At 41.1% G+C, this 12680-nt stretch overlaps 1 protein-coding gene across 1 annotated transcript in view; it reads left to right on the top strand.

The window, feature by feature from the left end:
- The first annotated feature begins 950 nt into the window (after positions 1-950).
- The window catches only part of sh3pxd2aa (SH3 and PX domains 2Aa), a 108760-nt gene continuing 97030 nt past the window's right edge, over positions 951-12680 (top strand). Inside the window, exon 1 of the mRNA XM_062428114.1 lies at positions 951-1222. Coding sequence (XP_062284098.1) covers positions 1127-1222 — 96 coding nt within the window. The 5' untranslated portion in view covers positions 951-1126. The remainder of the gene's footprint in view (positions 1223-12680) is intronic.

The following is a 12680-nucleotide window of genomic DNA, read 5'->3' as shown; positions in this document are numbered from 1 at the left end:
AAAGTCTATGTGTGCATATGTTTATAGAGGTGCATGTGTCGCTGTGTGCGCAGGGGGGCAGTGTTTAGTCGTTAATTGGCCCTTTCATGTAGATGAGGCTGCAGCTGATTGGTCCAGTGTGTGAAGCAGCTGTATCCATAGTTCCAGTTTATCGCGTCTCCGGCCAGAAAGCTGCTCATGACTGCATGACTCATGACAGCCTGCAGAGTGTTAACAAACTGATAAGAAGCTCCACTGTCACGCTGCCTTCTGCACCATACACACACCACTGAAACCAATCATCAGCTGGTGCTTAATCCAGGCCTGTGTCGTGCTAGACATTTAAAACACACACACTGTATTAGATGCCACATTCTTTAAGAGCAAGGAGGAAAAGTTACGAGGTCCCCTGCAGGAAGACCAATGAATGAGTGCATTGATTAACCGAGTGACTGTCGATTGGTTACAAGGGTATTATTATATCACAGATCACCACATGTCTTGTCAAAGAAAATATTTTTTTTCCTTGAGAGCTTTATTCCAAGTGGCCCTGAGGAGTGAGGACGTGCGTGAAGCCCATCCCACTCTCCCCCCCCAAATCAACTGCGCTGCTGTAAACGCAGGAGGCGTTTGGCGCTGGATTTACCGGGTCTCCCTTACATTCATCCTGTGCCACCCTCTGTGAAATCCAGGTATGCAGATGCCCTTTATGTAGGCGTCGCTCAGCAGACACAAAGGAACTGGCTTCACTTCTCCCCCCCCCCCTCTATTTTAAGGTGATCGCCTTCACCAGCGCGTCCCCCCCCACCTCTGGCCAGCCTGTGTGGGGCTGTGAGGCAGCGTGATCACCGCTCTCTGCCTGGATACAAGTATTGTGTGTGTTTGATCGTGAGAGCGGACGGCACAGGCTCAGATGGACTATTGATAAGTTTCTAATCAGATTGATGATCGTTGCGTCAACTGGGGGAGGAGGAGGAGGAAGAGGGGGAAAAAGCCGGAGCTGCCAAATTGGCCGCGGACGAGCTGATCTCTTTAATGGACCGCTGAATTGTTAAATGACACAGCGATGAATGTTGTGATTTCTCTCCCCTGATACAAGATAGCTTTATCCGGAGCTGCAGCAGCTTTGCCCGCCTGTCGCTTTTCCATGCATAGCCTTTGCAGGGTCAAGATGCAGTTTCGGACTGTGCTGGACGTGAAAGTCGTGGACGTGGAGAAGAGGCGCAATCCGTCCAAACACTACGTGAGTGTTACCACTGGCTCGTCTTCATCCATGTCACCTCTTTATTCCCACCTTGTCCCATTCAGATGTGTCAGCGGGGTGTCTGTCTGGCCTGTTCACAGTCACAGCGTGACACCTAAACGCTGCATTTTGTCCACTAAACGTAGCATAGCTGCCGTGTGAAGACCACAGCTAAAGCTAGAGATCAGTTAGACTGTTTTTGCTGTATCGTAGCAGCCTTTAAACAGCAATCCGACAGCGGCATTAGCTCAACTCTGCAGCGTTTTAACAGACACTTCATTATCATAGGTGAGCTGTCATAACTGTAACCTGGTAATGCAGGTTATCCTCAGATATTGATGATCCAGTCAATGCTTTGATGCACCTTTGTGGCTTCATTGCATGCATTAGTTTCATTTAGGGTAACGCTGTTTAATACTTGAATGATTTTATTATTCTAACCAAATGAGCAGGTTCTTGCAGCGCCTGCCAACCTATATTGTTTCTATTGGGATGATAGATGGAAGCAAAACTTCTGCAGTAAGGTACTCATTCCAGCCTCACAGTATTTTTTCATAGAATTCATTTATTTTTGACTAAAGCTACAGTACAGTCTCTACTTCTGTAAGTTTCACAAACTCAAATAACAACAAAAATGAATTGGGATATGATTATATGATTATGTTGTACTGTACTAACAGGATGTCACATCTCCTCATTATACAGTAGACCTCAAAACATGTCTGAACAGACAGGACAAACACGTCAGCCAATCACTGCAAGCACAGTGAAAAACTGAACTGGATTCCTGGTCAGTTTATTTCAGTTTTAGCCATGAATGCGGAAAAACATCACATTGGATTCGTTTTGATGTCAAACTTCAAGATAATCCTGTTTGTGAAATGACTGGATCAAAATGACCAGTTTATAAACTACTACAAGCTCCATTTAGTAGCTTTTTCTTGAGTTTTAAAATATGTTAAGCTTAATCCCATATCCTTTTCTAACCTAGTGTCATCAATCATTTTTGTAACACTGTAGATCATTTTCTTTTCCGCTTTTTGGACCTAACAAACCATATTCAGTAATTATCTTTACCTTCCTGATCCTTGCCTCCTGTGGCCTTATTCATCAATACAACACTTGTTCTAAGTGAGAGTCTGTGTTAGAGCTCTGCACTCCATGGGCCCGGTTTAGATCCTATTTCAAGCTCATAAACAAGTCATAATAAATGACCACCATGAAAAGAACATGATCTTGCTCATATGCAATTACAGACCTGCGGACCCTTGAGCCTAATGATATGTGGACACAATTAGCACACTTATTCTCTTTAGAAAGGAATAATTCACAGGGCTCTTGCCATATGCACGTGTGCCTTTATTAGACATTAGGCTTTACAAGACACAAAATGGATTTTAGACATTTCAATTTTCACATCCTGAGCACAACCATCTATGAACTTGGCTTGTATCATCCAAAACACTGTACGGTGCATGTATTTTAAACATGGGGAAGCCCCATGTGAAACTTATCCCTAAACTCTGACACTGTTGGAACATTACTGTACAGGTCCCTGGGGCAAAAATGAAATGTGGGCCCCGATTGACATACCCAACCCCTCCCTTCTTCCTCCCACTCTCTGTGCATTGTGTATGCACTGTGTCGCCTTCAAGTACCCATCAAGTACAGTGCACATAGCAGACTCAACATGGCAGCTTAATTATAGGTTGCCTGCGGCTCTTGAAACCAAGTAGTACACCTATGCAGGAACGCTACCTGCCCCCAGGTTGGCTGTGCCACAATTAGTTTGTGTTTACTTGATTAAACACAAATTCATACATGCCTCATCTAAACACAATATCAACTGAAATAATAAATGTCTTAAAACTGGATGTTGACACAAGGTTCCTCTGTAAGACACGGCTTCAAAATGAGGTAATCATGCAAGACTAACCTCAAGGCACTTTCAGTTAATACTGTGCTTTAGTGGTGCATTTTCTCAAGCAAATGCATGCTTCAAATGACCAAAAACAAACTTACTCTCTGGTATGAGAACCCCTGTTGGGCATGGGGACCTGTGGAAGATGCCTACGCTACCTGGTTGGTGAACCAACGTTCATGGATGAGCTAGCATAAAGTGTTGATAAGAAAACTTGTTCAGATACTTTGTTTGTTTCAAAAGTGCTTAACCGGTCAGTTAGTGAAGCTTTATTTATTCAGGAAGTCTAACTTAGATCTATTTTACATTAGGGACCCAAGAACAATACACAACAAGACATTTCAGTCAAGCTGATCAAAACAATCACAAATAAAACCATAAATCATTCCAGTAGCAAGGTGCATAATATTTGAAACCACTTCAAGGTTGGTATGGTGTCATGATTGTTGACATAACCACTTACCGCTCTGGTTCACCCAAATTCCACCAATGCATTTTTTCCATTACACATCTAGATGCTGATTTAATGGTTTGATATGTTATGGTTTTGAGATGTCTCTTAAGGGTTTTGTCTTCACTCCAATATAATGAATGTGAACCGTTTTCTGTTTGTGGTGCTCGCAGCAGTAAGAGGATTACATTTAAAAACCTAAATAGCTACAACAGTCTTTGATGGCATCTAGCTCTTGTTGAGTGTATTGTAATTTGCTTTTGACAAAAGCTTGTGCCACATTAACGTAACAAACAATAATCATGTAATACATCTCAGAACCTTGACAACTGAAACCAAAAGAATCTGTATGACTGTAAGACTGACATAGTCCAAGTAGACTATGAGAAAATATGTGACTATTCTTCTCTTTTCTTTATACCTGTTATATATTGTGTCCGATAGGGCCTCATTCCTAAAGAAAAGTGACACATATCCTGGCATAATGTTAATTTAACATTTTAGGAATGGAGTGTTAGATGAAAAGATCAGTACCGCTCTCATGTCTTGATGTAACGTAGCTTAGCATAAGGTCTGGTAGCAGGGGGAAAGAGCATGGCTCTGTCCAAAGTTTAAAAAAACAAACATGCCTATCAACATCGCTAAAGCTCACTAAAGAACATGTTATATCTTGTTTTTTTTTTAACTTGTACAGAACGATACATTTAAAAAAAAGTCAAGTTGCTGTTTGAATTTTTGTCATTTGGACCACGCCATGCTAGCTGTTTCCTCCAGCTAGGCTAAGCTAATCCCCTTCTGCCTCTAGCTCACTGTCCAAAGTTTAAAAAAACATGCCTATCAACACTGCTAAAGCAAACCATATAACATGTTGTATCTTGTTTGTTTAATTTTCACACAAAGAGAAATGTAAAAACATTAAATTGTGGTTTGAATTTTTGTCATTTGGACTGCGCCATGCTAGCTGTTCCCTCCTGCTAGGCTAAACTAATCACCCGCCTCTAGCTCCTTACTTAACGCACAGGCATGAGAGTGTTTTCAGTGTTTTTATCTCACTCTCAGCAAGAAAACGAACAGGCATATTTATTTAACTATTCCTTTAAATCATACACGATTAGAACAACTTATGAGCTATAATGTGACAAAGGGTGGATTTGCTAGTGCTTAAGGACAGTGAATTAATGGTCTCCTGTTGATGATATACACTTTTATATGTTTTTCATGTTTAACTTGGACTGTTAACACGCAGCTATTGCCTCCACAGAGTAGTTTAGTGTAACATGAGCTTCCCAAAATCTACAGGAAGGCTTGTTGAGCAGTAGTCAGACCACCACATGTACAGTAAAGTGTAGCAAGCAGTGTGTAACAGGAGCTTCTCAGAGCTGAGCTGAGCTGAGCTGTGCTGTGTTTTGGGCTTCTTCTGTCTCAGCAGGCCGATCTGTGGCCTAGTTTCCCTAGCTACCCTGTCTCATGAGACAAGGGTAGTCACTGTGAGAAGCAATAAGAAAAAGAGGGAGGGAGAGAAAAACGAGAGAAAGACACAATATGTAGCTCCCATTGAATGTCATTTGTAATGTTTGTGAAACCAGCTGGAAATGCTTATCCTGTCGGGCGGGGGCGTAGGGGGGTGAGTGAGAGACTCTGGGCTTTGTCAAAGGGAAGTGCTCGTCGGGCCGTAGGGAAAGCTGGACGGCCGAGTCGCACACACACGCATTAGAAACAATACCCACTTTCTCCTCCCGTGAACCTGTTTGTGTGTTTGCGTCTGTCTCCCTCATTCTGTGTTTGCAGGAAGAGGTGATAAAAGAGAAAGCGAGATTGGGCACGGCCATGTTTACTTTAAGATTCTGTTTCCCCTTACAAGTCCCAGTCCCATAACATTTCATTTTCTAGAGACTCCTGCGCCGCACAAAGACCCGGGAACTGCAAGACGGTGTTGTTATTTGGCACTATAAAACATCTCTTCAGAGAGCTGTTCCCCACTCAAATATTTATTGGCCTATCAAACACAGAGTGATATCTAGGTGAAAAGGGTCCCTGTTTTCAGATGCTCACCGCGAGACGCATGCTGGAGGAGGTGGAGGTTTATGAGTCTGGCTTTTGTTTTGGCTTGACTATTGTTTGGGAGAGTTTGACGACTAGCCGGAAGTGGTCAAGGACCCCGTGTGTGTTTGAAAGACGAGGGGGGTGAGTCAGGGGCTTTGCTGACGTCCATTAGTGAAGTTGATGTGCTTGATGCTCAGTTTGCCAAGCTCCGACTCAGACGCTGATGCTGGCAAGAGTGTGTAATGTGTGTTGCATGCACTGACTTGATCGGTTGACAAAAGCCACAGATTTTTTCATCTTTGTTGGAACCTCACACACAAGTGTTTAATACCAGATGTTGTTTGCGATTGTGGAAGGGTTTATTTGTCTCTTGCAGATGTCTTGAATGCACCACGACACTTGTATTCCCTTTACAGGACATCTTCTGCATGGTTTTGTTTAGATTCATGGTCATAATACATCGTAGATTGCCTGAACATGACCTGCATCCCCCTGTCATTCTTCCCAACAGCTTGACTTTTGATTACGTCACACAAGAATGATGATGCTCTGTGGAGAGATGAATCGCATGTGTGGGCAACATTTGTTGCATCAACTGTGGCGGCTCCGGTCTTGTTTTCATGGGAAAATGACCCGAACGGATCATCCCTAACATGACTGTATGTGTGGTCAGGCCTTTTTCAGTCTGATCTCTTTTTGTGCAAGAGGGAGAAGAAGGAAGCAATGGAAATAAAAAGAGATAAAAAAAGAGTTGTCTTGCTCGCAGCCCTTTTCTTGTGAGATTACTAGATAGTCAGGGAAATTGGCTAAAAAGTTATTAGAATCCAACTGGCTGATTCGCATGAAGAGATATTCTTTAAAAACGAACCATTGATGGATAGGAAATATACAGTATCCTCTGTGAAGGACAGTAAACCATTCTCAGAATAAATTCAGACATACTTCCACTTAAAGGGGTTTGCCAGTGATTAAGTATCACGCTTCCATAAAGTCTTAAAAAAGAATGATCAAAATTGGTGCTACAGAGGCCTAGATATTCTGACTTCTGCAAAAGCTCCAAAACCACTAAATCCTACACACAATGAAACATGATAGCGCCTTTCGTTAGACTGTCCCTGCCTGATAATACCCATGTCTTTCAAACTACATGCTCTTGAATTTGTAACTCAGGCTGTCTGTTACAAATTGGTAGTCTTAAAGCCCAAGACGAGATCACTCTGATGTCACAGTGACATCATCAGGGGTATTTTCCCAGACTTGATAAGCTCCCTCAGATCCAAAAGACATTATACAACTGTTTTTACAGGCTGTGTTGGACTCAACATGACTATTAAACTTGATGTTGGAGTGTAAAATTGGCAGAGTGCCTCTCAAAATAAATTAAAGTTATTTGCACAACAACAAAATCCTTTTAGGAGTTACGCAAGTTTGTTTCACTATTATTCTTGATGGCTGTAAAAGCTGCTCTAATCAATGTTTTACACATTAATAATTGACCAAATGGTATTTTGGCACCTTTCAGCTCATTGTTTTGTTTTTTACATATATTACATTACAGTACATTTGTCAAGTTAACAGTTATATTACAATATTAAGGTGATAATGTGACAATGTTGTGTTTACAGCTTCTTCTTCTGACTCCAAGTTTACGAAAATCAGATCAATTAAAGGTGCAGTGTGTAGAATTTAGTGGTAAGTACTAGAGCGGACTTGGCAGAAATGTAATATTCACAAGTATTTTTTAATTAATGCGTAATCACCTGAAAATAAGAATCTTTGTGTTTTCGTTACTTTGGATTGAGCCCCTTTATATCTACATGGGGAGTGGGTCATCTTCCAAGGAACCCACCATGTTACACAGCCATGTTTCTACAGTAGTCTAGAATGGACAAACCAAACACTGACTCTGGAGACGGCCTTTCACATTTTTCGTGAGTTTCACAGCCACTGTAGATCCTCCTACACACTTTAGAAGGGGAAGGTTAGGGATATTTAGTTGGTTTCAATCTGCACTTAATCCTACACACTGCACATTTAATGTAGGTTTAAGCCAGGACTTGTCTTCCTTAAGGCATTTTGATTTGAGGTTTCAATGCAAAAACATCTCAGACTCAAGTTTTGACCTGGTAAAGTCTTAAAGCAGTAAAAACTAAATAAGATAGCAGTGAGCAGATATTACAAAGCCACACATCTCCCATACTATATTTATTTATCAAATATAGTATGATGGATATACATGAGATGGGAATATCCATTGAATAAACATGGTCTCAGCAATTTAAACATTTTAATTCCTTGTCAAGTTAATGATCAGCATTCAGGACATGGAACACCTGCATTGTGACTTAGAATTTATACTTGGAAGAGTATAAAGACATGACTTCATTTGTCAAGTCTTGAATTACCTATGATATAACTTGGACTTGCTTCAGAAGACTTACAAACAGCTACTTTATGTGTGTAATATACTTATTTTACTCAGTGTGCCTCGGTTAATGGAGATAATCTGTGTTTGGCATACTGTATGTTGTTAAAGGATATTAAATATCTTACACTGATGCCACCAAAAAATGGGCATAGCTTTGGCCTCCGTTGAGCTGTGTTCGTTAGTCTGTTAATCACCATGAAAAATTGCCTACCCAAGCTTGAGCTTCCTAACTTAGCTTAACTGAATGAAATCCGTCCTAATACAACCTACCTTAGCAGCAGCGACTCTAATAGTAAGAGTGATTTTTCAAAGAAGTACATGACCTTGTCCAACCCTGCATTTTGTCAGACTTCATGACACAACCGCATTAGAATCCGTTTATTGTAGTGTACAAGTTACATTGATATCAAGGAGGCACCAAAGTTCCACAGGATGTGACTGATGAATAGACATTTTCCTCAGCAACCCCTGGCATGGGGCTTTCTGTGGCCACCACAAAAACAAAGAAAGCGAAAATGGTCCGCTTTAAAGTGGAAGTGACCACAGTCAAGGAAAGTCGAGGCGTCGGCCTGGTGTGTGGTTAATAAAGGGCACTGCTTTGGCAGCAAATACAAAAAGTCTGTCTTCTGGGGGTTTCCAAAGACCCCCTGCCAAAGCTTATGACTGGACAGTTTATTTTACCCTTGTGACATTTTTGTTGGCTCGCCGAGGAGCTGCTTAGACGAATTTGTCAAGCTTTATTGTCATTTGTTAACCTCTTTGGCTACACAGAAAGAATAACTGAGCGTATTAGACAAGTGAATGGTTTTAGGCCGGTTGTGGTTCCCCTGTGGAAAGACTTCAATGCCATGCACAGAGAATTTCTCCAACCTGACTTTTTGAAGTTTGATCATTGGCGCTTTCAGGGTCTGAAAGTATGATGCGTGTCTGTTTTATATGTTACTTTAAATAAAGCAGTTTAGGCGGGGTTCACTGCAATTTAGTGGCTAGGCCCACATTCTCTGCCCCACCAAGCACTCCACTCTTTCTGCTTTCTTCACTTGAACACCGTTGTGACTGGGTCCTTGCTCTCCTTCGAAAACTGTAAGTTATTCTGTTTATTCATCAGTTTATCTACTGTATGGAATCTCGTTGCATTATGTAAATATTCACATTATTAAATAAATCCTTCAGGAGAGGAGGGGGGGAGAAAAATAAATCTGTAAGCTCAACATGAATATTCATAGTCGTTGCAGATGAACATAATGAAATAATCAGAAGTCCAATTTGTTCTGTCATAAGAATTCATGTTTTTCTCTTTGCCTCTGAGCATGAATAAAAACTTTTGTTTTCAAGTCCCTGCATCCTCCTTGGGAAATACAGTTGTACAAGGTCTTTTTTTTTTTTTTTTGCTATCTGGGACATGGAAACCCCCAAAGCCTTTTTTTCTGCCCTCGTTTGTGTTTTCCCTGTTTACAAGTCAATTTTTAGACTCTTTGAAAAGACAGTTGACAAGTCATAAATGGGAGTGTTGACACGTGACTGCTGAGGAATCTGAAAAAACCACTTCAGTTGTAATCAAGAAAATGGTTTTATTCTGTCATGAAATTATAGAATATCTATCATGTTTGATAAATATTGTTCATTGAAAGAAATGACTTACTCATGAGCAGCTAAGCGATAGCACATCTGGACAAGCTTACTCAGGCTCAGGCTATTTACAGCCATTCACTATGCAGTGAAATATGAGTTATTGTTTCCTAATCCCTTAATATACTTCTTTGTTTAGAACATCTTCCTGTCTCTGAATGTAGGCGTGGTTATTAAACAGCTGAGTGTGTTTGAAAATGAAGACATCCTGCAGATCTCCACGTGAGGCAGCAAGCTTTTTTTTGTGTTGCTTCCTCACCCAAATTTCAGCTTTCATTTTGAAATTGCAGCAATGCCTTATTGTTCCAGACATGCCTGCTGTGCAAGAATGTCTCGCAGCAATCACAAGATCGTGTTTGACTTTTTATCTTGATTTCTGCGGCTGACAAATCCCCCACATGAACACGAAAGCCAAAACTGGAGACTTGTTGGTAAAATGTTGTTGTCATGCTCCTGAATAACTGAATTTGTCTGTGTCGCTGCTGTGAAAATGGCTCCTCTTCTATCTTATCATATGGATATGTGATATACTTGGCAAACAGATTCTTTCCAAAATGACATTTCAATGAGTCATTTTCTTTTATTCCATAAATGCTTGATGAAGAACATTTGGCTGTACTTAGCATTCACGAATGAATGTACTCTAGCTCTGAGTCAGCCCATAGCATGTCCCCTTATTTTAGTGGATGTGTGAGTGTGTGCGTTTCTCATGAAAAGGTGAAGAAATAGCAGTTTCCATGAAATATGCAAAGTGAAATATTCAGATTTCATTATGTACAAATCAGAAAATGTCTAGAGTTGGTGTTTACTCATTTATCTTTGAGAGGCAGCAGCTCCGACTCTTATAATTTACTGGCTGCGTCGAGTGAATAGTCTATTTTGGGGACTGGGAGGGCATTAAGTTTAAGCTTGATATTTTGGGCATTGGCAGACCATGGATGGTTGTTGGTTGTGTTTTCCATTGCGGTTGCCATCGCATACCCATCTGCTTCTGGCGTTTGGAGTCCACATCTTCCAGCCTGGCTCCTATCTTATATACCTCAGCTCAGAGGCAAATTAGAGTGGCCAAGAGGCATGATGGGAGGACGATACTCTGGCATACCGTTAAAGTCAGAGGAGTTTATAGCACAGACACACCCACATAGAAGAATTGGAGTAAGTTCCACATGGATGTGTGCACTAATCTGTGAATACATACTAGAGCCCAACTTAGACTCAGCCAGTGATAGATAGATAGATAGATAGATAGATAGATAGATAGATAGATAGATAGATAGATAGATAAATAGATAGATAGATAGATAGATAGATAGATAGATAGATAGATAGATAGATAGATAGATAGATAGATAGATAGATAGATAGATAGATAGATAGAGAAATTGATAGATAGATAGATTTGAACAAGACTAAGAATAGGTTTTGGAGTAGGTAGGTTTTAGAGAAGTTTAAATTTTGCAAGTAGAAGTCCAAGGATCATCAAAGTCATTAGGGTTCATCATCTGGGCACCATACAGTAAAATATAGATATTCATTTAATTCACTGGAAAGCTAGTGACAACTTTAACCTGCTGGTGGCCCTTGTTGAAAGGACTAAAAGTCAGGGGATCAACAATATCCTTAGGATCCTTCATCCTCTGGGGACCATGAATGTCTGCACCAATTTTCATTGTAACAGTAGTTGAAATATTTCAGTCAGTGGCGGACCTATGATATTGCCACCAACAGAGCCACACTACTAGCCTTGCCATAAGTTGAATGTCAACCAATGTAACAGATTTCTAAAGCTCTTATATACATTTTGGCATTGACGTCAAACAATCCAGTACAGACAGGCCTATAATGTACACTCAATGCCAGATGACATTACTGACACATACACAAACAAGCTCCGACAAGTGCTAGGCCAGCCTCAGGCATATCTTGTCATTTAGAAAAGCTCCTATCAGTGTGGGCTGGTATGTACTAACACCATGGAGATATTTTGGGTATTTGTGCCATTGAAGTTAAGTCTAGCCTTTACAAAAAGCTTTAAGAGCTCAGAGGGAGCGTTATGTGACATGAGGACACCGCAGCCTCCTTTTTAACTCAGTTTTCCTATGTCGCTTTCAGTAAAAAAAAAAAAATTCTCTCTTTTCTTGAGATGCTTTGTTAATGAGCGGGGAAAAAAAAGAAGCTCTTTGCTAAACTCACATGTCCTTGTTGCTATGAAAGTCAGAAAGACACTTGAAAATGTAGCTGACTGTGGCTGTGTAAGCCAGTTTTTTGAGTTTTGATTTTTTTGTAACTCAGCAGCACCCCAGGGAGCACATTTTCATAGCATCAAATGCCAAAACTAATCGCTATGGTGACACCCTACCGTGCTTAGAACAAGTTTGCCAGCGTAGTGTGACAGTCACAGCTTCTAGATGCCAGTAGCTGTGTTTGCATCAGAGTGAACATACTGCGGTGGCGCCTTGCCAGCAGCAGCTGAGCACCTTCCAGCAGCAACAAGGCCTTTTAACCCTCGGCTTTGTTGTGGAACCTCTTTTGTTTCAGGCCGTTGCCCTTCTTACGTCAATGTCAGGGTCTTTCACTCGACCTCATTCATCTCAAGTCAGCCCTGGAAGCTCTTGGCAGGTACGGAGGGTTGGAGCAACAGTCTAAGATCAGTCATAAAGATGGAGCCTGCTGGAGTACACAGCAGGGACGGCTCACCGGGGAAACACATTGCCTTTATTTAATCTGAATGCTATACATGAGGCAAAGTCAATCGTTTCTGTGTTCACAGCGGCTTGATCCTAAGTGGATTTCTATTTTGCGCTGGGTTTGGGCCACTTAGCTGGATTGCCTTGGCTGGGTGACAGCATCTTGTTTTATTGCAAATCACTTGATAATGGCTATTTTAGCTGTATGTCGAGCACATGCCAGATGTATACAGCTTTGAAGTGCTTAGCGGGTGCAAAATAGACGGAAGCACCACAAATGCTTTTTGTATAGGTTGTAG

Source organism: Scomber scombrus, chromosome 2 (genome assembly GCF_963691925.1).
Source record: "Scomber scombrus chromosome 2, fScoSco1.1, whole genome shotgun sequence".
In the NCBI taxonomy this organism is placed as follows: domain Eukaryota; kingdom Metazoa; phylum Chordata; class Actinopteri; order Scombriformes; family Scombridae; genus Scomber; species Scomber scombrus.
The sequence above is the reverse complement of the archived record's forward strand: the minus strand, read 5'-3'. Positions and strand labels throughout refer to the sequence as shown.